At 41.7% G+C, this 24,450-nt stretch overlaps 1 protein-coding gene across 1 annotated transcript; it reads left to right on the top strand.

Moving 5' to 3' along the window:
* Positions 1 to 1,182: 1,182 nt before the first annotated feature.
* On the top strand, positions 1,183 to 22,919 carry TMEM237 (transmembrane protein 237). The gene is made up of 11 exons (XM_054990067.1): positions 1,183 to 1,201; positions 3,198 to 3,254; positions 5,555 to 5,668; positions 6,950 to 7,043; positions 9,076 to 9,230; positions 11,166 to 11,289; positions 12,693 to 12,884; positions 15,235 to 15,308; positions 16,459 to 16,552; positions 19,983 to 20,104; positions 21,891 to 22,919. Exons 1-11 carry the CDS (start codon positions 1,183 to 1,185, stop codon positions 21,950 to 21,952), a joined length of 1,107 nt encoding a protein of 368 aa, XP_054846042.1. The 3' UTR covers positions 21,953 to 22,919.
* The last annotated feature ends 1,531 nt before the right edge of the window (positions 22,920 to 24,450 follow it).

Below are 24,450 nucleotides of genomic sequence, written 5' to 3' on the forward strand. Positions count from 1 at the left end.
ACATCCCAATGTGATTCTTGCAGCGTCAAAAGAACCCCTTCAAGAGGTTTGCAGCAATATGGCCAGAAAAAAAATTGTACAGTGAACCTTCTCACAGGTTCATATGGGAGAAGGCAGGGGCTGAGAGAGCTCTGGAAGAGCTGTGACTGACCCAAGGTCACCCAGCTGGCTTCAAGTGGAGGAGGGCGGAATCAAACCTGGTTCTCCAGATTAGAGTCCTGCCGCTCTTAACCACTACACAAGAGACTGGCTGTCATAAACCAACAGTTAGAATGTAGAATTCTGCCAGAGTTATTGCCACATTTTTCACTGCCATGAGCACTGGAGAGTGTTACTGTTGGCAGGTGCGTCAGGATTTGAATAGGAGGCGCTGATTTCAATGGTCTTAGATTGGAGTAACTCTGCTTGGGATCTCACTGTAAGAAGCCGCTTAATTGCTTCTGTAGCAAATCAGAAACCACATTGGACCTCAGTGAAAACACCATCAGGGCCTTAATCAGGTGACACAGTAACTTCTAGCTAATCCTGGGCATTGGAGGTTTATTTTTAGTATGGAATTAACGTGGGTCACTGTTGGTATAGGGGATTGTTTTAGGCTATACAGAATCTTGATTGCAATATGGGCAAGAAACAAGTGGTAAGCCTGGTTTCCTTAAAAGTTTCTCTTTTTTTGAAAGATGCTTTTTGTCTGACTTTTGGAAAACAGTTTACTTTTCTTTACTATAGGTAATCTGATTCTGTAATCTCATTCTTAAAGCGTCTTGCTGGGTGTGTACGCTGTCCTTTAGTGAGCCCGGTAAAGAGAAACACTTTTCTTTTGCAAGTCTTGCATTCAAGGTGCTTATGCTTTCATTTTGCCTAATGGCATGATCAGATTGAGCAGCATGTGATATTTTAAATAGTCAATCAATTATTTCCTTATACTAAGGACAGGCTACCTGTGTTTAATGTACTAAAACATATTTTGGTTCTTGTTTCAGTGTCCGCCCCGTATCCTTCCACCAGTACCAAGGTAAGATTAAATGATTTGTTGGGAAATGTCATAAGTCAAGATATTAGGGGAGCTGTTTAAAGAAAACCTTACTCCAAATGTGAGAGTTTTAACATTTTTGGTTGCCATTTGTTCTTAACTTAATACTCATTCTTTCTTTCTTTTTTCACTTTGATTTTAAACATGTTTTGATGACAAGTGGAATCCAGGGTGAGTTTATTCATTGTTTAATTGTCTATTTGTTATCTCATACCAACTGCCTTAAATAAACAGCTAAGCAAAGGGACAAGGTATTGGAAAAGCCACACAACATGGTTTTCAGAAGTTGCTCGAATTTTTAATTTGTGTCGTCAAATCATTTGTAGTTCGAGCATGTAACATACTAATTTTTAGATATTAGAATAAATGCACTTAATTAAAATATATTTTGCATTGCTTAAAAACATATTTCCTCATTGGAGAAGTGAATGACATGGTTTTATTTGTCTTTAAATGTATAACTCAAAAGTTCCCCACCAGGATAGATAGCAAAATCTTGGAGCCAGTTTAGGGTAGTGGTCAAAGAGCGGCAAGACTCTAATCTGGAGAACCAGTTTTGATTCCCCACTCTTCCACTTAAAGCCAACTGGATGACCTTGGGTCAATCACAGCTCTCTCAGAGCTCTCTCAGCCCCTGCCTTCTCCCATATGAACCTGCCTATCCACTCTGATTATCTTTGGAGGCCCTGCTTCAGGTGCCCCCACCATTTGAAGATAAATGAATGACAACCCAAGAAAAGGGCCTTCTTTTTCAGGGTGCTGAAACTTTAGAAGATTAATCTCTCTGTACTGTCTTCTAAAGAGTGAGGACTTTTTTTGTCCGGCATAACTTAATTGATCCTCTTTCTGACTGTGTTGTTTATTTATTTGTACTGAATTGTTTGTTTTATATTTACTTAATTTAAATACTGTTTTCATGTTGAGTAGTTTTAATGATTTAATGTTTATGGTTTCGGGGATTCTATTTGGGAGGAAAGGTGGCATAGACATGTTTTAAACAAACAAAAGAGGACATGTATTGTCGAAGGCTTTCACGGCTGGAGCACGATGGTTGTTGTGGGTTTTCCGGGCTGTATTGCCGTGGTCTTGGCATTGTAGTTCCTGATGTTTCGCCAGCAGCTGCGGCTGGCATCTTCAGAGGTGTAGCATGAAATCTGAAGAGCAATCAAACCCAGGATGAATCAAACAACCAAGGAAAAACAGTCTCCTACAGGAAAAGTGTTTTTGCCATATATCAAAGGAATTACTGATCAGATGGGAAAGCTTATGAAAAAGCATAACCTTCAAGCAGTATTCAGACCCACCCGAAAAATACAACAGATGCTACGATCAGCAAAAGACAGTAGAGACCCCCTCACCTCTGCAGGAGTATACCGTATACCCTGCAGCTGTGGACAAGTTTACATCGGGACCACAAAGCGTAGCATCCAGACAAGAATAAAAGAACATGAAAGACACTGCAGACTTGGACAACCTGAAAAATCAGCAGTGGCTGAACATAGCCTAACGCAAACAGGGCACAGTATCATATTCCAGGACACCAAAATACTGGACAACACTTCCAACTACTTTGTCAGACTGCACAGGGAAGCCATTGAAATTCACAAGCATAAGCAAAACTTCAACAGGAAAGAAGAAACCTTAAGAATGAACAGAGCATGGTTTCCAGTTCTGAAAAACACCAGGCCAACAAAACACTCCACACCCGACAATAGCCCTGCAGAGAAGATTAGCACATCAAGTACCAATCCATATGCAAAAGAACCTCAGGATACAGTGAAGCCTCCCGCCATTAGCATTCCACACCCTGGGAAACTCTTACAGGATGACTCAGCTCAACCCCACCCCTCCTGAGTAGATACAAATGACCTACATCTTTTCCACACTGTGACACTGAGAGATCTCTGTCTTTTGGTGCTACACCTCTGAAGATGCCAGCCACAGCTGCTGGCGAAACGTCAGGAACTACAATGCCAAGACCACGGCAATACAGCCTGGAAAACCCACAACAACCAAAAGAGGACATCTTCAAGCGCATTCTGGGTGGCGCTTGGACACAATCCTCAGTGTCCGTTTTTTACTTAGATTCTTATCCCATCCTCCTGTGAAAGCTCAGTTGAAATGAAATTCTTTCATGGGATATACATTTGTTTTTCCTTTATTCTAGATGAAATTCCTCTTGGTCACTCCAAAAGAAAAAAGGCTAAGGGAATAAATTCATTAGGTAAGAAGCTGGTTTGGTCAAGAGCAATACAGGGAAAGGAGGATGGAAGAGCACAAACCGTGCTTGAGCTTATAACATAGGCTTTACGTGATAATTCCTCATTGCTTCAGTTGGCCTGGATTATATGATGCCTTGTCCGTGTGCCTACTGCCAGAATCTCAGCTTAACTAACCATTAATCCAGAGGAGTTAGCCGTGTTAGTCTGTAGTAGCAAAATCAAAAAGAGTCCATTAATCGAAATTCCTTCCAGTCTTCCTCACTATGAAGCTATAGCAGCTGGCAGAGGAATGAAATCATTACTTAACTACGTTGGCTTACACGTGGAGAAACAGCAGGCTAGTATCCCCCATGTGGAATGCCCATTTCTGAAACATTATGTCAGGAGACACCTCCACAAACAAGTGAAATACAGTTACTTTCTGGAAAACCCCTGGTGTCCCAAATAATCTCAAAATCGTATTTGCTTTCCCACACAAGTATCTGGGATTGGATTGCGCTGGACAGACTGAGCTGTCGGTTGAAGGGAATGGCAAGTGAAGGTTTTGCCACACGTTCCCCTCTCTCCAGAAGTGTGTTCTGATCCCAGGAAAGTGAGGATCCATGTGGACTTCACCGCTTTGGAGGTTGAGGGGCTGCAGTGAAGAGGGGGAAGTGGGCAAAGTTGCCCCCATCCTTAGTAAGCACGGCTCCACCCTCCTCTTACAGCCCTGAGACTCCAGAAATCAGATTTCCTGCAGTTGGAAGGCAGGGAAATGTGGCAACCAGCTGCAAAGCTTCTGTTGATAACTGCAGTGAATTCTTTGATCTCTGTAAACCCATTTGCAAGACAGACACCAAACATCTTCAGTCAGATCCACAGCTCTGTTGTGTCGGCCATAGTATTTATTTATTTAGATTTATACACTGTACCTTGCCAGAAAGCTGCCTGGCAGGAGCTCACTGAATTTTTTTAAAAAAGTTTTAAAAGTTAAATAATCATATCCAAATAAAGCTAGCCAAGTCAGCAAGAAAACCATTAGATCTAGCAGGCAAAAAGGACAGCATGGGGACATCGGAGCAGGATAAAAGTAAGTCAAAACCATGGTTAAAAAATGGTATCTGGGCCATAAACTCAATAATCGACTGAAAGGTGAACATTAAAAAACGGGGCAACCATTTTTGAGCTGATGCCTGAATGCCAACAGGGTACGCTCCAGGCAGATCTCCAGAAATGGGTGCCACTACTGAGAAGACCCTGCCTTTAGTTGCTCCCTGCCTGACCACCTGTTTTGAGATGAGGATTTTAACTAGCAAGCAGGATAGTGCAGGAGGATGGCCCTTTGGACACCCTGTTCCCAGGCCATTTTGGCCTTCACGCTTGGAACTGAGCTTGGAAACAGGCATCCAGCACAGATCCTTCAGCACAGGGATAGAACAATCTTGTCTTTGCAAACACGGACAGCAACCAGCCCTGGCACCCTGAACCTCCTGAAGCTTCTGGACAGTTTTCAGAGGCAGCCTCAACATAACAAGTTATGGTAATTTAACCTGGTTGTGATCAGAGAGTGGATGGTTGTGGCTAGGTCATGATTTTCAAGAAATGGTCGTAGCTGGCACATTGGCCAAAGCGTAAGTTAGGATCTTGCAGTACCCCCCAACTACAAAACTGTATCCCCAGACTGTGAACTTGCACTTCCAGAGGGACTGCACTTACCTCCAGGACAGACCGTTCTGGATAATAAATATGGTTAACTTACTGATGGTTTTTCTTTGAACATTTTTAATCAAAAGGGCTTGATAGTGGAGTTTTCCTGCATGCAGCAGGCCGAGCTCGGCCCACCTTCTAAAAAGAGCTCTTCCTCCCTGCCCCATAACAAACCCACTTCTGAAACTTGTAGGAACTTTGAGAGCAGCTTCCGGCACAGGTTCTAGGGACTCTGCTTACTTTTGTCCTGCTGCCGATGGAAGTGTGCATTATGTGCCATCAAGTTGCCTCCAACGTATGGCGACTCTGTGAATGAAAGATCTCCAAAACCACCTGGAGGTCCCAATATTGCGTGCCTAAGGAAATCTTTTCCGTTTTGGTCTCTGTGTGCTAGTTTTTGATGCAGCGTTCTGCTCAAGTGTCATAACCCCTTACCTTAGGAACCGCAATATGTCTGGTAAATATGTCTGGTAAATACTTAGCAAGGTAACAAGTGTTTGGATAGTCCAACAAATAGGTAAGAAATAAAATGAATCATGCATATTTTACATGGATAACTCAGCAACTACTTTGTTATGGTGCGGACTCGAGTGATTCTTGGATTCTGTTCTTTTAGATAGTATTGTTCCAGCAGCTGTACGCCAGCCATTTGAAAGAAGAGACCCTCTGTCTCCTGAGGCGCAGGATATTGCGACTCAGAGGAAACGCAAAAAGAAGAAGTTGCTTCCAGGTATGTGGATATTTGCACAACAGAATTCAAGCAGATAATATATTTAGCAAAATAAATCAGAGTTGTGTAGTGGCCAGAATGGGGATTTGGCGGGACAGGGGAGGTCAGTAATACGTCTGTGCCGTGTGGCTATGAGTTACATCTTTGCTAACCTAAAAACTAATGACCACCAAATTCTCTTTGGAAAGAGAATCTGCATCAGATCCTGGTCTATCCGCGATTCTTGCTTTCAGAACAGACAATAGAATCACTGTAGATGGGAGAATGGTTTTGGTCACCTCCAGAGAATGGGCAGAAATGTTTAGTTGCTTAACTCTGTGGTGCGTGTTCAGTGCCTTGATTAGTTGGTCTGTGGCAGCAGGGCCGATGGGAGTGTGCATTATGTGCCATCAAGTTGCCTCCAGCGTAAATGAAAGATCTCCAAAACATCCTATCGTTAACAGACTTGAAAAGGTCTTTGCAAACTAGAGGACGTGGTTTCTTTTACTGAGTCAAGCCATCTCGTTTTAGGACTTCCTCTTTTCCTACTGCCTTCCACTTTTCCTTCCACCAATGAGAGTAATTACGACAATATTTTTTTCAGGTGTCATTTCCACACTGAAATCATGCTTCTCTTTTGATAAGACACTGATGTTCTCTATCCATAGAATCAGCAAGCATTGGTGGTCTCTAATCTTCTGATCTCCTGCAAATTCTCAGGCACAACAAGAGAAAGTGCTTGTGACTGAGAAGTCTCTGGTTGACACTGGCGGATATAAACTGTAATTTTCTTGAGTGATTTCTTTGCAAGACTTCTTGATTAATTACCTTTCTTATTGTCTTCTAGGTTCCAGGCCAAAACATTTCTTTTAATTGGTTTTTTTAATCTTTCCAGCTTTTTACGCTCACTCTTTGCCCCAGCTGCTTTAAGTTCTGCTGCTGCTCTGTGGTCTAGTTTTATGCAGTTTTTATGTCTCTGGATTTATTTGAATGGCTTGATTCATAATTTATCATTGGAACTGTAAGCTGCCTTGAGCAGGACTCAGGAAAGATGGCAGAGGAATTTCATAAACAAATAAATGCAGGATTTAATGGAATATTTCCAGTTTTATTACTGCAGTAAATAAAAAAGGCTCTAAAGTTAAGGCCTCTGGGGATGTGTTACTAAATATATCCAAATTAACTATTTAATGTTGGAATTCCAGAAAGAATGCTTTGTCTCTCCAGCATTTCCTTTTGCACAAATTGTATTGCTGGCTTGTGTTAGCGATAGTCATTTTTTTTTTCTTTTTAAACATTCAGAATCGGAGACTTCCTTCACCAAGCAGAATGGAAACGGCTTGGATCCTCAGCCAGTTGAAGAAATTCTAACTCGTAAACCTCGGAAAAAAGTCAAGTAAGGGTTTGCAGTTTGGCTCCCATTTCCCCCCAAAATATTGCATGATAAAGTTTATTATTTCTATTTGACACTGTTACATCTGGAAAAGATTCCAGTAGCACCTTTAAGACTAACCAACTTTACTGTAGCATAAGCTTTCGAGAATCACAGTTCTCTTCATCAGAGTTTCAAGAATCACAGTTCACAGCTTTCGAGAATCACAGTTCTCTTTGTCAGATTAGTCAGAACTGTGATTCTTGAAAGCTTATGCTACAGTAAAGTTGATTAGTCTTAAAGGTGCTACTGGACTCTTTTCTATTTTGCCACTACAAACTAACACAGCTAACTCCTCTGGATCTATGTTACATCTGAATAAACTTTCATTCCAGTCGATGGTTGTTGTGGGTTTTCCGGGCTGTATAGCCGTGGTCTTGGCATTGTAGTTCCTGACGTTTCGCCTGCAGCTGTGGCTGGCGTCTTCAGAGGTGTAGCACCAAAAGACAGAGATCTCTCACACCTCTGAAGATGCCAGTCACAGCTGCAGGCGAAACGTCAGGAACTACAATGCCAAGACCATGGCTATACAGCCCGGAAAATCCACAACAACCATCATTCTCTGACCATGAAAGCCTTAGACCATGTATTTCATTTCAGTCCTTCACTATTCATTTGCTCTTTGAATATGATCGCATTGTAATGATTCAAAGCGCTACGCCACACATGATCTTGGTGTCCCGACTCACAGGTAGTCTTAGTTATCCCCACACTGGGCATGATGCTAAAGGAGAGTGATTCACCAAACAGCACTCATGGCAGGGGCTTTGGGGTTCATAGGTTAGCTTCTAGCTGCTATCTTGCAGTTGCTCTAGCAGTGCTGCCAGAATTTATTGCAACATGTTTAAGCCCCACTTCAAATATTTTCAGAATATGAGACATTGATTACAACCCAGGAAGCATGAGAATAGACCCGTTGAAAGCCACAGATTGCTAGCATCGGAAGGAGCCTTAGAGCGCAATGCAGGACATCCTGAAGTGGGGGGGCCAGCCTAGCCTGCTCACCCATCCCAGGTTCTGTTGTTAATTGATTTCTGGCTGGAGTGGGCTTTGGATGTGTCTACCAACTCTCCTGCACACTAGATGCTTATGATAAATCCTTTTTTGAACACTTTCATCATCTAAGCCAGGGGTGGGCAATTGTTTTGGCTCGGGGGCCACTTTGTGGGAGCGGAGGTTAGCGGAGGGCCGCACCTTTTAAAATGATTGCATTCATTAGTTAACTTTGCATTTCAGAAAAGGTATAAATTGTATCATAAAAATCAATAAATATAAATTAAATAAAATAGTGGTAGTTTTATTCAATTTATTGTGCTAATTTCATATCGCGCATGGGAAGGAAATCTCGGTTCAAGGTGGATTTTTCTGACTGTCTTGGCAGGCCACAAAAACCTCTGTAGTGGGCCGCATGTGGCCCGCGGGCCGTGATTTGCCCACCCCTGATCTAAGCGCTTAAAATAAAACTAAGCAAAAGGCAGTAGAGGACAACCACATACTCCACCCTGAGCCCCTTAGAGGAAGGTTGGGGTAAAAATGCAGCAATGGATAAGGTAGCTGTTTACTTGGAAGCAAGTCCTTGTATGTTTTAATAGAAATTACTCCAAAATGAGTTGAGGATTGCAAGAAAAATGAGCTGAATGTGCACTTTGCACAAAACTTGAATTAAGAAATACATGCCCCATACATACCCACACCCACACACCCTTTTGCTTTTAGAGTCGAAGGAGAACAGATTTGTCCCATCCTAGAATTCCATGTGGCCTGGCAAGCTGAATTGGGAGAGATTTGTCCCCCTGCGAGGAAATGCCATTTGTATTACTGCAATACAGCCCTTGATTATGCCTGTGACTGAGGTCGAGCTCCTCAGCAGTTGGGCCACATTGCAGCACAGTGTGGCCGTTTCCATGATGCACAGAGATTCCCTCAGTCCCAAAGGGGAGAATTACTGCTGTCCTCCCACCTGCCCCCCACCCCGTTTCTCCTTTTATAATGACAGGAAAACTCGGGCAGCCGAAAATGCCAATGAATTAGGCGTGGAGGAAGAGGATATAATTGAAGAGGAGCAAGTCAGAAGCTCTGAACAACATCCTGTCTTTTCTGCTCCCGTCGGTGTTAGCCAGCCTATTAGCAAGGTGTTTGTTGAAAAAAATAGTAAGTAATTATGTTAGTCTTTCGATATCATGTGATATTTTTTAAAAAAAGGAACGAGCATGCTACAAAAGGTGCTTTTAGGTAGATCATAATCTGGAACAGGTAAGATTTTGGAGACTTAGGTATGGCCTGTTTTGTTGTATAGTCCAGCCCATCGGAACCTGCCCAGCCACTCCAGTCATGGAGGCCCTTCTTCAGGTGCCCCCGCTATCTGATGCTAGACAGGTGACAACCCAAGAAAGGGTTTTTTTTGGCAGTGGCACCAAAACTTTCGAACTCCCTCTACCAAGAGATTAAGTAGTTCCCCATTGGTTGGTTGGTTGTTGCTTTTACTTGTTTTTACATATACAAAGCTGGCTTTAATGTTTTCGATTGTTCACCACCTTGGGGGCCCTAAGTTAGTGGATAGGGCAGCATAAAAATGGTTGGAATATAATAAAAATCCTGCCCTCGTTCAGCAGGATTTTGGCCAGGTGGCCATCAACGCACACTTTGACACTCACTGGACAGGGCTGCTGCTGCTGCTGGAGTATATCATGTCGTTGACTTGGGTGTCACATTGAATAGCAGTATTACTGGTAGTATTTCGAGACACTGCTGTCCTTGAATGGATGTAGTCACAATCCTGTGGCTTTGGAGAGATGGACTGTTTACCAAACACTCATGCAAGCACACAGATAACAGGTAGATTAGTCCTGTGCCGGCAAACAAGCGTAATTGAGCTGTCAATGCCAGAGTGTCGCATCTGCCTGCCATCACAAATACAATTGTGCAGTAGTTATCATAAACGGGAATGGATGGAAGTCTTAGAAGAAGCATTGAATTTGTAAATTCAATAAACAACTGGATCTCAGTGCCAGGAGGCAACATCAGGGGAAGGCCTCGAGCTCTGTGCCCTGGTGTTGGCCGTCAAGAACAACTGCTTACTCGCTGTGTATGAGACAGGATGATGGACTAGATGGCGCATAAGTCTAATCTAGCAGGGCTTTTGTGTTCTTATGTAGGCAAGCAGCTGGTCTGGGATTTCTATCGGCTGCGCTGAGGATAAGCCCTCAAAGCTGAGATGGTAGAGTTTACGAATGCCTGGCACCTCCCTCCCATCCACCACCTCACTTTCCTCACCCAAGTCAGTCCTGTTCCTGCCTCCGCAGTAGATGCTTGCAGGATTCCTTTGGTCTGCCTCCCCTCTTCGTAAAGGAAGCAACAAAACCACATTTTCTTTAAAATCTTACTTTTACTCTGTGCATATTTATTTATACAAGCTCCACTTTGTTCTGTGGGATTTACAAATAAATGAGCATAAGATTGTACCCTTGGTGTGGTAGTGGAGGGGAGTGGCTCTGCAAAGAAAAACAGCGAAATCCTTTATGGGATTTTCTTGGCAAAAAGCCTCCCAGTGCAATCGAGAACCAGTAATAATTAGCCCTGCACACGTTTTAGGGTTGCCAACCTTTGAAAGGGCCTGGAGACCTCCCAGAATGATAATTGATCACCGGATCGCGGGGATCAGTTCCCCTGAAGAAAGTGGCTGCTTGGGAGGGTGGACTGACTCCGTGACATTATACCCTGCTCAGATCCCTTGTAAGAACCTAAGAAGGGCCCTGTTGGATCAGAGCAATGGTCCATCAAGTCTAGCATCCTGATGCACAGTGGCTAACCCGGAGTGCCAACAACAGGGCATAGAGGCGGAGGCCTTCCCCTGAAGTTGCCTCCTGGCACCAGTATTCAGAGGTTGACTGCCTCTGAATGTGGAGGATCCCTTTAGTTACCATGGCTTGTGGCCTCTGATAGGCCTGTCCTTTGTGAATCTATCTGATCCCCTTTTCAAGCTGTCTATACTCCCAAATCTCCAGGAATCTCCCAAACTGGAGTTGGCAACCCCAACATTCTTTTCATAGGAAAAGTAGTAACGGAATCTTCTGCTTCTCTCATAAGGGCGTTTCCAGGCAGCTGACCGCAATGATTTGATCAAAACCACGGAAAACATTGATTTGTTTCTGGACGTGAAGGCTTCTTGGACCACCAAAGATGTGGCACTCTCGGTTCACCATGGTTTTAGGTACGAGATTAGTCCTGCTGGGACAGCATCCATTTGAGGTGGGAAGGTGGTTGAAATGGATGAAATTCACCATGGTTCCTTCTTTTGAAGTTAAAATTACTTATTCCTCATAGTCTGTTGGGCTAACATTTTAATAGTTTAAAGCAGGGAAAGGCAGGTTTATGGAAGAAACTTGAAAAAGTTAAGTCTTTGGGACCTACCAGTCCCCAAATTGCAGCTTCGTGGCCAAACAAGCCACCAAAAAGGGGGGAGAAGCATGTAACCAACCTAGAAACAGTAAAAACAAGAGAAGTTGAGGTATATATGTAAGCACTAAATTATAAATCCAGTACCTTTTAATCTAAAGTCAGAAATCTTTAATAAATATACAAGAAGTGTAACAAAATAATGACATACGTTATAATTATTTTGTTGTACCTATAGTATGCCCTGACCTGGATAGCTGATATCATTGGATCTCAGAAGCTAAGATGGTTCAGCCTTGGTTAGTAATTGGATGGGAGACCTCCAGCGAAGGCCAGGGTTGCAGAGGCAGGCAATGGCAAACCCCCTCTGTTAGTCTCTTGCCATGAAAAGCCCACCAGGGGTTGCCATAAGTCTGCTGTGACTTGATGGCAGTCTCTGCCACCACCTATAGTATATTCGTTAAAGGATATTTTTTACATTTGCCCTGACTCAAGTGAGCCCGATCTTATTAGGATTTTAGAAGCTAGGCAGGGTCGGCCCTAGTTGGTATTTGGATGGGGGACCACCAAGGAATCTCAGGGTTGCTCGGCAGAAGCAGACAGTGGCAAACCACTTGTGTCTGTCTCTTGCCTTGAAAATCTATGGGGTTGCAATAGATTGACTGTGACTTGATGTTACTTTACACAAATACATTTACGTACTTAATTTAGAATTTATTGGACTTACGACAGCACTTCCATATATTTCTCAATTGATCTTGTTGACAGGCTTGGTAGGTGGAGCCAGCCATAAAATTTAGTGTCTCAGAGCAGGTCTGCAGTGCTCGGGTGTGGAAATGGTTCCTCTGTTCCTTCCCAAAAGCAAACCTCCACCCCAAACCATAACTTTCCTCATTGGGCGGGGGGGGGGGGGAATAGTCACATCAGTGTTTCTCTAGAAAGGAAAATAGCATCTTGGATGCAGGGGGCGGCCTCGTGCTCCTTTGCTGACCAGGGCAAAGGTGTGTATGTGCTCGTGCATGTACACGGAGGAAAAGGCAGATGGAAAAGAGTTTCCTTTTGGTATTCTTGACTAAGAGATGATACAAATTTTATTTAAGATGGAAACATCAGAACAAGGTCATAAATAGTTTTTCTACCTTTTGACATGCTGATCATTTAACTCTGAAAAGTTTATACCAGCTTAAACTTTGTCTAATTTTTTTTTCATCCGTTTAGGGTGGTTGGACTTTTTACTCACGGCTTCCTCGCGGGCTATGCCGTCTGGAACATCATTGTGATTTACGTTCTGGCAGGGAACCAGCGGTCCGCTGCCTCCAACTTGCTGGAGCAATATAAGACATTGGCTTATCCTGCGCAGAGTCTCCTTTACCTTCTTCTTGCCATTTGCACAGTTTCAGCTTTCGATCGGTAAAGTTTTCATACGTTCCTCCAGTGTTGTGGTGCAGCTTATGGTTTCCTTCCAAAGTCATCTATGCAGGGAAAATAAACTGTATGTACCAAAAATGTTAAATGTTTACTGGTAGATATGTAAATAAGCTGTGTTCCATAGCATTTTAGAGTGCAGCATTAAAACAATAAAAACAACTAGAAGCCTGCTCTTTAGGTAAATGTAGCTGTACTTACAGGTACATCCCTGTTGTGCCCAGTTTTCTTGGCTGAATCCACACACCCGCGGAGCATCCCAGCGTTGCGCTAAATGTTCGCTAAACCCCCGGAAGTGTAGCGTCTTTCTAGCGCGATTCAGAAATCGTGCTAGAAAGACTCTACACTTCCGGGTGTTTAGCGGACATTTAGCGTAAGGCTGGGGTGCTCCACAGGTGTGTGGATTCAGCACTCGTTTCCCAGCTGTGTCAGCTTTAAGTGACGCTGTTGTTCCACATCTGCCAAAGGTGGTTCTTAGTTACCCTGATGACACTTGATCTGTATTTCTGCTTGAGTGATACAAAATTAAACTGGTATAGAGCATGACACTGTACTGATGAAATAACTGCTACATATTGACTAACACAACAGCTCATTTGATTGGGAGTTCAGGGACTTCTGCTTCTATGTAATTGCTGTAGTGGTGGTCCCCTAATACTCCTTAGTGATCCCCCCTCCCATTGTTTGCATTCTTGTCCACAATTCATACACCTTTTTCTTTATCAAGCACATTTCCCAAAAATTCTGCCAACATGTGTGTCTCTGACGCGGCCCTTCATTTAATGGCGGCGCTTTGTCTAGGAAGCCTGTGAAAACTCCACCCAACTTCTCCAACTATGATCCCTAACTTATTGGGCATCCCTTCTCTGTGGTGGGAAATGGTAGGTGCCCATCATAAAGGAGTTCCGATCGTGGACAAAAGGTGGGATGTCTTTTTTTTTTTTATAATAACTTTTTTATTGAAAATTTCAGCATAATTATAAAACATACCATTAAGAAAGGAAATGAAAAAGACACAAGTATACAAAACACAAAAAGGAACAGAAGTTAACGAGAATAAAAGAGAAAGAAAGAGAAGGAAAAATTCATTCGTAGGAATATATAACAAGTTCCATTTGAAGCAAGCAAAAGCTGATCTTTATTCTAAACTAAATTTAACTTTAACACTTAACTCTCTCTCCTTTCTTCCTAACCTTCAAAAGTGCATATCATTAATTCTTCTCATTCTATTTCAAACATAAAGTCAGTAAGAGGTTTCCATATAGTTAAATATTTATCCAAAGTCTTTTCTCTAATCAGAGATGTCGGTGGGATGTCTTTAAATCTCAGAAACAATGACACTTCCGTGCATATCTCACTTGGAGCATGCAAAAGACACCAGGGCCGTTTCCACACTACCTACCTTCATCCAGAACGTTGCAAAAAAAACGTGGAAGATAGCATCATCTTGTGCGAGTTTTGCGTGACATCGTGCAAAAGTCACGTGAGAAGACTGTATCTTCCATGGGTTTTTTGCAGCATTCCGCAGCATTCTGGATGAAGGTAAGTAGTGTGGAAACGGCCCAGGTGTTGCTTTGTGACAGTGTGTTCATCATGACTCATGGATGAAGGCTCTTGGATCTGTTAGGTCTCCAGACCAGAAGTGCAAGAGGACAATTAGCTTGTGGCAGCCCCCCCCCCCCTTTTGCAGTGTTTGCATTCTGTCCCTGCTGCTGGCTCCCTCCCTCTTTTCTTTGAGTAAACATACCTTGGAAGTGGCTTCTCTCTCCATTGCTGGTTTTCTGGAGGCAGCTGAAGACACTTTTATTTAGGAATGTTTTTAATTAATTTTGTCTACTAGCTGTCTCAAACTGTGCTTTTAAATTTTGTTTTTATTCCTTTTACGATTGCTGTTTTATTTATTTTGTAAGCCGCCTTGAATTCCTGCAAAGTAGAAAGGTGGCTAATGAATATTTTAAACAAACACATTTTGTTAGGCTGTGTTAGATTCACTGAAGATTTAAAATATTTTATAGTCTAACTCACTGAAAGCTGAGGTATTTGTTATTTATGGTCCGTCTGTGTCTGACTCACTGATTTTGAGGTAATTGTTATCTTGACTCACTGATGCAATCGTTTATTTATAGTTGGATTCTTTCTCCACTCTGTGCTGTAGTGCTTATTAACCAATAGCTCATATTTCCGTTTAGTTAATGTTTAATTATCCATGTAATTCTATATCTATGTAATCTTTATGGGAAATCAATAAAATTATATAGATACATTTTTTATATATATATATATATATATATAAAATTATATATGTAAGCAATTCCATTTCCAATTCGCTTTTCAGGATTGACTTGGCTAAAGCATCCCTAGCACTACGGAGCTTTCTGACTCTGGACCCAGCAGCAATTGCCTCTCTCCGTGAGTACTGCTTGATTATTAAATGCTGGGAAAGGCCTTGATGTGGGCTGCGTTATCGCTGCCAAATTAAAGTAGGACTTTCTTCTTTAAAATATTCTTAATTGTGCTGTACCATCTGGGGAAGCCAACAAATACCTTCGGGACCGCCTCTCCCCATATGTTCCTCAGAGGTCGCTTCGATCAGCTAATAAGCAGTTGCTGATGGTCCTTGGCCCCAGGGAGGTCTGTCTAGCCTCTACCAGAGCCAGGGCCTTTTCAGTCCTGGCTCCGACCTGGTGGAACTCTCTGCCTGCGGAGACTAGGGCCCGGCTGGATTTGTTATCTTTCCACAAGACGGAGATGTTCCGCCAGGCATTTGGTGGGGGCTAGGCTGTCCTCTTGCCGGCCATACCACTGAAGACCGTCCACCACCCATGCAGGAGCTCATAAAGTGTGACACTTACATCCGCCATCCGAGAAATTTTACTGCACATGGATAATGTTTTTAAATGCTTATTTATACTGTTTTTATTGTTTTAAACTGTATGTTATAAATTGTATGTTGTTACACCGCCCTGAGCCCGTCCGACAGGGAGAGCAGTATAGAAATGTAATAAATAAATAACTTGTATCCTACTGTCCAATTCTGATTATTATTTTTATTATCGGAGTTGGTGGTGGTGTGTGATTTCCAGAGATTTCCGCTTTTCTACTGCAAACCTTCATTTTGCCCCCCTTCCCCCTGCCCCAAATCTGGGGTGCTCTTTAGGAGGGAGAGGTGGGAAAGTCACTGGAGCAGGCCTCCTCAGATAAAAGCTGTTGTTTCTGCAAAAACGAATGATGTCATTATCATTGACGTTCCTTTAAAAGACAGTAGAGATGGGTTGCTTGTTCCCTGATATGAACGTGTGGGAAATATCCGAAAGAATACGAACAGCCAGATGATGTGTATTTCCTGACACAGAACATCTGGTGATTTTGGTGGACGATTAGAAAGTTCAGGTTTTTGTATAGGGAGGTGGGGGGGTATCTTTTTTTGTACAGCTGAAGAGTGAAATGTAGCTGATTACAGAATTTGGAAGACAGCGGTCATATGTGGGTGCGATAGTTTCATTGACGCTGTGCTTATGAAATGTCGATGGATGGTACTGATTTCATGGATTTTCCTCAGTGTACTTTGCAGCACTCGTCTTGTCACTGAGCCAGCAGATGACGGGTGACAGAATCAACCTGTACACGCCGCCTTCAGAGAACGGCAGCTTGTGGTAGGATTTATTCTCCTTTCCAAAGATCAACCTATCTGTGACAGCAGCAGATAATTATTAACTGTTGCTTGGTTTGTGATGTACTGTATTGTTGTAATCCCATCAGGCTGAACATCCTCAATATTGCTCTCTTGCAAACCCCATTTTATATATATATAGAACGGGATCATATCAGCTGGTTGGTTTTTTGAGTTTCCCTAGATTTGGTTCTGTCTCCCCACTCTCTACTTTGAGAAATTTGGTATTTCATGGGCCGAGAAAGATCCTTAGGGTGAGCAGTATTTGCTCCTCTAGATTTGTAAAAAGCAGCTTTCTGGCACAAGATGTGAGTGGCTTTATAACACTCTTTGCATCAAATGACTGTTAACATGCCGGATATTGTATACCTTTAAATCAGAACCAAATGAAACCCTGTCCTCCTGACCCTCAACTACTGTTGAGCCAAGCACTAATATATTTATCGTTCAAGGAGCGACAGGGATATAAATATACGCTGATTTAATTGCAGCAATATTATAATGTGTTTTGGTATTACATTATCATGGTAGGCAGTATACTGTCATTGGAAGCTCTTTATTATCATCATCATCATCATCTCACCCTCCCTGCAAGCGAGCTCAGGGTCGCTTACATCAAAAATGAGATACAAGTTAAAATCCAGCTAAAAACATACAATAATAAAATACAGATTTCAATCCCCAAGATGAAGGTCTTCACCAAACAATAGTCCCCCCCCCTCGCACCTACACAGGAGGGAGAGAGGGGAAAGGGCAGGGGACAACATTCCCCTCTTTTTAAACAATTTAGCCAACGTTAACAAAATGCAGTTTTGGTTATCTGAGAATGTATGGCTGCTGCAGCAGATTGTGTCTCTCATGCAGTCTTCATAGAGTCAGGGATACAATTCACTAATGTGTGCTCCTAATGGGAATACACTGTGAAGAGCTTTAATCGGGTGTTCCTTGCAGTCACACATGTTTTAATGCACACTTTTTAAATTCGCAAGATTCTTGTTTAGGATAATTTCATTAACATTACTGCTTACCAAAGAGCCAGTGTGGTGTAGTGGTTAGAGCATCTTACTAGGATCTGGGAGAGCCAGGTTCAAATCCCTGCCCTGCCACGGAAGCTTGCTGGATGACCTTTGGGTGGTCACATTTTCTCAGCCTAACCTAATTCAAAGATCGTTGTGAAGATAAAATGGAGGAGAGGAGAATGATGTGAACTGCTTTTGAGTTCCCTTTGGGGAGGACAGTGAGGTATAAATTAAGCAGATAAATAAAATAAATGTGTATCCTACCCTTAAAGGAACTTGCAGTAGTCATCATAGTATAATCCTATTCTGCTTTCCCACATCTCGATGAAGGGGGTTAAGTGGAGTGTGGGTCACTAGCTCAACGTCAACCAGCGAGCAGGGAGCTGAGCCTAGGTGTCACTGATGTGTTCAGATCTATTCATCATTCATACACATCTAATATGTATACACACAGCAGATGTATAAGATGGGATATAAATCTGAACACACAAAATTGCTTATTTAGTATTGTCTTTTATCCTTAAGTACCTGCCTGCTATCTGTTAATGAACACAATAGAAACTGGGGGGAAGGAATGGCAGTAGTAGTAGTAGTAGTAGTAGAGTTTATTGTCTATGGCCAAAGGCCATTACAATCCAAACACATAAAACAATCGATGGGCATTGAATTTTAATAAAGAGATTACAATGGAATCATGGAGTATCTATGGAAAAATGCTTTGAAAATATCTGTATTAATTTGAAAGAGACTTGTTATAAAATGGTGTATAGATGGTATCTAACGCCAAAAAAATTAGCAAATATGAATAATGCTATGTCAAATAAGTGTTGGAAATGTCAGGAACATGAAGGTTCTTTTTACCATATGTGGTGGACTTGCGATAAGGCAAAACAATTCTGGTCTTCTATTCATGTTGAAATATTAAAAGTTTTGAAGTGTAATTTGCAGGAAAATCCAGAAGTGTTTTTGTTAGGACTTAATATGGAAACTGTAAATATGAAGGACAGAACATTATTATGGTATATGATTATAGCTGCAAGATTGTTGTATGCGTAATATTGGAAGCAAGACAAGATACCAGAAGTTGATGAATGGATACAAAAACTTTTGTATATGGTGGAAATGGATAAACTAACTAGAAAGTTAAAAGAACAAAGTTCAAATGACTTTTTCCCCAAGTTTTACTTAATTTAAATAACTGAACAACAATAACAATTCAAATGATTTTTTGATGGACTGGAAAAAATTTAAAGATTACCTGGAAAAGAATTGGGATGTAAAAGACCAATTGTGGTCTATGGACAATTTTTGATGAGTATCATGTAATTTGTTGAATTTTATACTGATTGTAACTTTACCTTTGAAGAGTAGGGAAAATAATAGAATTATTGGGAATATTGTATGAATTAAAGGGTATAAGTGCTGTTGGAGGTCTGAAGTGAGGGGAGGGGAAGGGTGGGTTGGGATGAATATGTATTTTGTAGGAGAAAGAGATATTGAAGTGATTACGTTTTTCAACCTATCCAATAAAAATGTATTTTTTAAAAAAAACACGTAAAACAATCCAACATAAATAGGTGAATAATATACACAAGCAGGGCTCATTTCGAGGGGGAACGCACAAGAACACAGTTCTGGCAGTTCCCCAAATAGGTCACGACAGGTGGCCCCGCCCACCTGACTCTCAGCCATTTGGGCCCGTTTCGGCCTGGATTGGGCCTCTGACGGGTGGTGGATCACTCTCCTGCTCAGCAGCGGCCCGATCCTGACCATTTTGGGCCCCTTTTTGGCCATTTTCAGCCCCTTTTTGCCATTTTGGGCCCAATTTCGGCCCTGAATGGCCAGGATTTGGTCCAAAACAGCCAGGATAGGTCATGTCGGGGTATGTGGCATATGCAAATCAGTTATGCTAATGATACACTTCTGGTGATGTCAAGGGGCATGATATATGCTAATGAGTTGTGCTAATGAGTTCCTCCAGCTCTTTTTCTACGAAATGTCCCCTGTACACAAGTATCAACAATTATATTCATGTATACAAATACTCCAATCACATAGATCTTTCACCTTATACTAAAGATTTCTGTGGGAAGGAATGGCAACCCCCCCCCCCCCGCCCACCACCAAGACCCAACAACAGAATATTTTTTTTCTTTTCATCCAAGCTCTGATACTGGAAGTGATCCTGATTGGGTGAAAAGCATTTGGGAAAAGAGGCTTCAGAGAAGTGACCGGCCAGCATAGGGATAGTCCAGCATTTCTCACTCATGCTCCCCATTTAAAATCAGATCCCCCCCCCCCACTTTTTCCATGATTGTGGGCATTCTATGTGCAAATGTGAATGCCACTGTCACGTCTAGCTTGTCTTTAAGTACGTGTACTATTTATTTTCAGGACCTCAGGTGCAGAGGAAAAGATTCTTCAGCCCTGGATTGTGGTCAATCTAGTAGTAGCACTCCTCGTTGGTCTCTCCTGGCTCTTCTTGTCCTATCGGCCTCAGCTGGATCACAGTGAAGGTACAGAACAAGGTGCCACAATGTGAAACAAGCCACCTGAAGGTTCAGCCTGCCAAACGGTTCATTCTTTCTTGGCCTCAGTGGATCTAGGAGAGTTGGGGCAGCGATGGTTTCATTTTATGGATTTATTTATTTTCTTTTGTCGATTTATATTCTGCCTTCCTTGCACAAGCAGGCTAAGGGCAGATTACAGTATGATAAAAACATTTACAATAGAAATTATATTAAAACAGTTTAAATAACAATATAAAACAACATAGTATAAAATAGAGCAGTACTTGGTAACCTAAGCTACCATTTAAAAGTATAAAAAGCTAGATGGTGGATGCATCTGATCGGGAAGGGATCCAATCTCCTCTATTTGGCCGGTGGAGGCCAAGCCCAGCCTCAACCATACGCCTGGCAGAACATCTCTGTCTTACAGGCCCGGCGAAAGGATAATAAATCCCGCCAGGCCCTGGTCTCATTCGACAGAGAGTTCCGGCAGGTTGGAGCCAGGGCTGAAAAAGGCCCTGGCTCTGGTTGATGCTAGGTGGGCCTCCATGGGGCCAGGGAGCACCAACAGTTGCTTATTACCTGTTCGTAATGTCCTCTGGGGCACATATGGGGAGAGATGGTCCCGCAGATATGCTGGTCCCGGTCCACAATTGCAATGAGGTAATAGTCTGGGTGTGGATGAGTGGTATGGAGAAGACAGTGAGACATGGAGTTAGAAGGCGCAGTGGAGCAGTTTGGGGAAAGAAGAGTCAGTGGGGAGTGAGTGATTGGTAGGTGGGAGATTTCATACGTCATTGTGAGAACTTCATTCTCACCTGAAGAGCAAGCATCCTTGATTTGGGACCGGATGTGGGGAGAAAGCACAACTTTCTGTGATCCTCCGCCCTCTCTAGTGGTGCCTTTTCTGTCTTGGACAAAAATCCAGGGATCACTGATTGTGCTCTTGAGCCAGTTTCACCTCAGTTTTCTTCCTTTTTCTGCAGTAGAAAAGAACAAGAGTCCAGTAGCGCCTAGAAGACTAAGAAAATTTGTGGTAAGGTATGAGCTTTCATGAGTCACAGCTCACTTGTTCAGAAGTGAAGAAGTATCTGAAGAAGTGAGCTGTGACTCACAAAAGCTCATATCCTAACACAAATTTTGTTAGTCTTATAGGTGCTGCTGGACTCTTTTCTACTGCTACAGACTAACTTGGCTACCCATCTTGATATACTTCCTTTCTGCCAGCATTTTTAAAAAAGGCCTTCAGAGTTGCTCTCTAATGTTTTCCATGGTCATAGATGCAGAGGAGTTAGCCGTGTTAGTCTGTGGTAGCAAAATCAAAAAGAGTCCAGTAGCACCTTTAAAACTAACCAATTTTATTGTAGCATAAGCTTTCGAGAATCAAGTTCTCTTCGTCAGATGTGTCTGTACCACGCATCTGACGAAGAGAACTTGATTCTCGAAAGCTTATGCTACAATAAAATTGGTTAGTCTTAAAGGTGCTACTGGACTCTTTTTGATTTTGCTCTCTAAATGCTTTGAATTACATTCTTTTTTTTTTAATAACCAGATTTTATTAGTTATATAAAAGTAACAATAACAATAAACATTAAATAGCACATACATGAGGTGATGTAATAGTTGTACCAGATTTCAAGTATAATGAGAAACATTTAAGACATTTGTTTACTGTAGCATATTTGGATGACACAGAGAAAAATTTACAATATGTAGGTATAGATAGTTCAGTTCGTAGTGCTAGACTTTGAATTACATTCTAATGACGCACTGTTGTTTCCCTTTCTTGTAGAGCTGTTTAACGCTGAAATTGAAGACTACCCCCCGCTAGAAAAAGAAGCCCAAATCTCTTAATGAAACGAAGAACCTCTTCAAAAACTAAAGCCATGATGGTTGAACTTTATATATTTATACTTGTATGTCATGTTTTGTATTAAAATATGTTTTCATGTTGTATGCACATTTTGTATTGATAGTATAATTACACAGCTTTTTTGTATTTTCTGTAGTTCTTAAACGGTAAGACAATGTCGTCCCTTATTTCTTCAAGAATCTTCAGAAATGACTCTGTCAATATACCTAGTTTTACTAATATCATTACTGATAGATCAAAGTAAGATGAACTGGGAAAGTCATAATTAAAGGACCATGACTCTGGCAGGATTCATCTTTAGCAGCCACCACTGCAGAGTTTGTTTTTTACCCTTCCACCTGAATAGAATCTCTCTTTGGTCAAATATCCTTTACAGCTAAAACTGAGTCTCTGTAAAGAAAACTCGAAAGCTGAGTGCGTTTCTGTTCAGAACATCACACTGTTATTGCCAATTTGTCTACAAGAGTTTGTAAACTTGCAGATTAGTGCTTTATGGTCACAGTTTGCTAAGGATACCGACATCTGTATGTTAACTTGTAAAGATTGTATTGTACAAATGGATTCATGAATCCAATCCGACAGGAGCATAAATCAATGTACACCTTTGTCTTTAAGACGCCTTAAAAACAAATGATATGTATAGATTTCAGAGGAATGTACAAATAAGATTCAGGATCATGGCCAAAATCTGTTTAAATAAGGCAGCAATTCTAAGGGCACTTTCTTAGGACTAAGCCCTATTGAATAACATAGGACTTCCTTCTGAATAGGCATATTTAGGATTGCTCCCTAAGCATGCTCCAGTTTAATTTGTTGAGTGAGTTTCCCACGAGAGAGTGTCTTTATACAAGGTATTTTAAATGGAATTTGTACAATTTTTCTCATCATACCATCGATTGTTTATTTTTGAAACTCAATACTGGTTTTAAAAATAAGTACGAATCTACCTCTTGCACATTGTATAATTCAAGATATTTTGCAAATAAAATTTCACTATTTTGCTTAACTTGACTGATTTGTTTTAAAGAATATGGCTGTGCAGCCTTAGAACAATGTTGGATTTTAAAAAAACAAATTCTGCATATCCAAACTGGTTGTTTCGGTTGATCTGATTCCACATAGGAAATCTTGATGGTGTGACATAAATTTCAACAAATGAAGCAGAGAAGCCAGAGGGAATTCTGGATCACTTTTAATGTGATGTTTCTCATTGGTATGGATGTTAAGTAGGAGTTTTAAACTTGGCAATTTCTGTCATAAGACAAAAGTTGTTTACAGCCATGCTGGCCCAAAATCAAAGTCCAAAATCAAACCACAATTTGTATAATAACTTTTACTAGGAACAACAAAAGTGACACAAAACAGTACGCAAGATTTCAAGTTCTTCAGAACTCATCCTCAGGTTCGATGTTACAAAATTTTAAAAAGAGCTGAGGGAAGAAAAGGAGATGTTTCAGGCTGTTACTGTAAAGGCACTTTATCTCTAGCATTCCTCTGCTCAATGCTAGCAGGCAAGTACATTGGTACCTTTGGTATCAGGTTGCACCTTTGTTCCTCTGAACAAGAACAATGGTGTATCTCCATTGTGATTATCATTGTAATTATAAAAGCCACCAGTCTTCCTTTTATGTCTCTGACACCAAGCGAGATTCACAGATTGCTTGTGGGGCACTGTCCAAAATCTCTTCACTCCTTTAAGCAATGTGCATGGGAACTCAACGGGGTAACACCATAGTCAACACTCCAAAACTATCTATGTATGTGTGAAACAGAAAGTTTTAAAATCAAGAGTGTGCGTTTGCGAGTATGAGAGTCATTCAGTTCAGGGGGGCGGGGTGAGTGTGTGTGAGTCTTTCAATCCAGGCTGTGTTTGAGAGAGTACTTTAATCCAGTGTGTGCGTGTGTGTGTGTATGAGAGAATCATTCACTCCAGGGAGTGTGTGTGTGTGTGTGAGAAAGTCTTCCAGTCCTGCTCTGGACTGAATATGATAGATTTTTTAAAATCCAGTGTGGTGTGACTATGTGTGAGTCTTCCAATCCAGGCTGTGTGAGAAAGTGTGTGTGTGTGTGTGTGTGTGTGAGCGAGAGAGAGAGTGTCTATACGGGTGTGTGAGAGTTTTAATCCAGTGTGTGTGTAGTTGTGTGTGAGAGAGTCATTCAATCCATGGGATGTGAGCATGTGTGAGGGGGTGTGAGTGTATATGAGAGTCTTTCAATGTTTGTGTGTAAGAGAGAGTTTTAATCCAGAGTATGAGTGTGTGTGTGTGTGTGTGAGTATGAGATAATAATAATTCAATCCAGGGTGTGTATGTGTGAAAGAAAGTCTTTCAATCCTGCTCTGGATTGAACATAAATTAAGATTTTTTTAAAATCCAGTATGTGTGGGTGTGAGTTTTTTCATCCAGTGTGTGTGTGAGAGAGTCATTCAACCCAGAGGGTGTGTGTGTGTGAGAATCAATCCAGGCACTGTTGTGTCTAT

The sequence above is a fragment of the Eublepharis macularius genome, chromosome 10 (assembly GCF_028583425.1).
Source record: "Eublepharis macularius isolate TG4126 chromosome 10, MPM_Emac_v1.0, whole genome shotgun sequence".
Taxonomy (NCBI): Eukaryota; Metazoa; Chordata; class Lepidosauria; order Squamata; family Eublepharidae; genus Eublepharis; species Eublepharis macularius.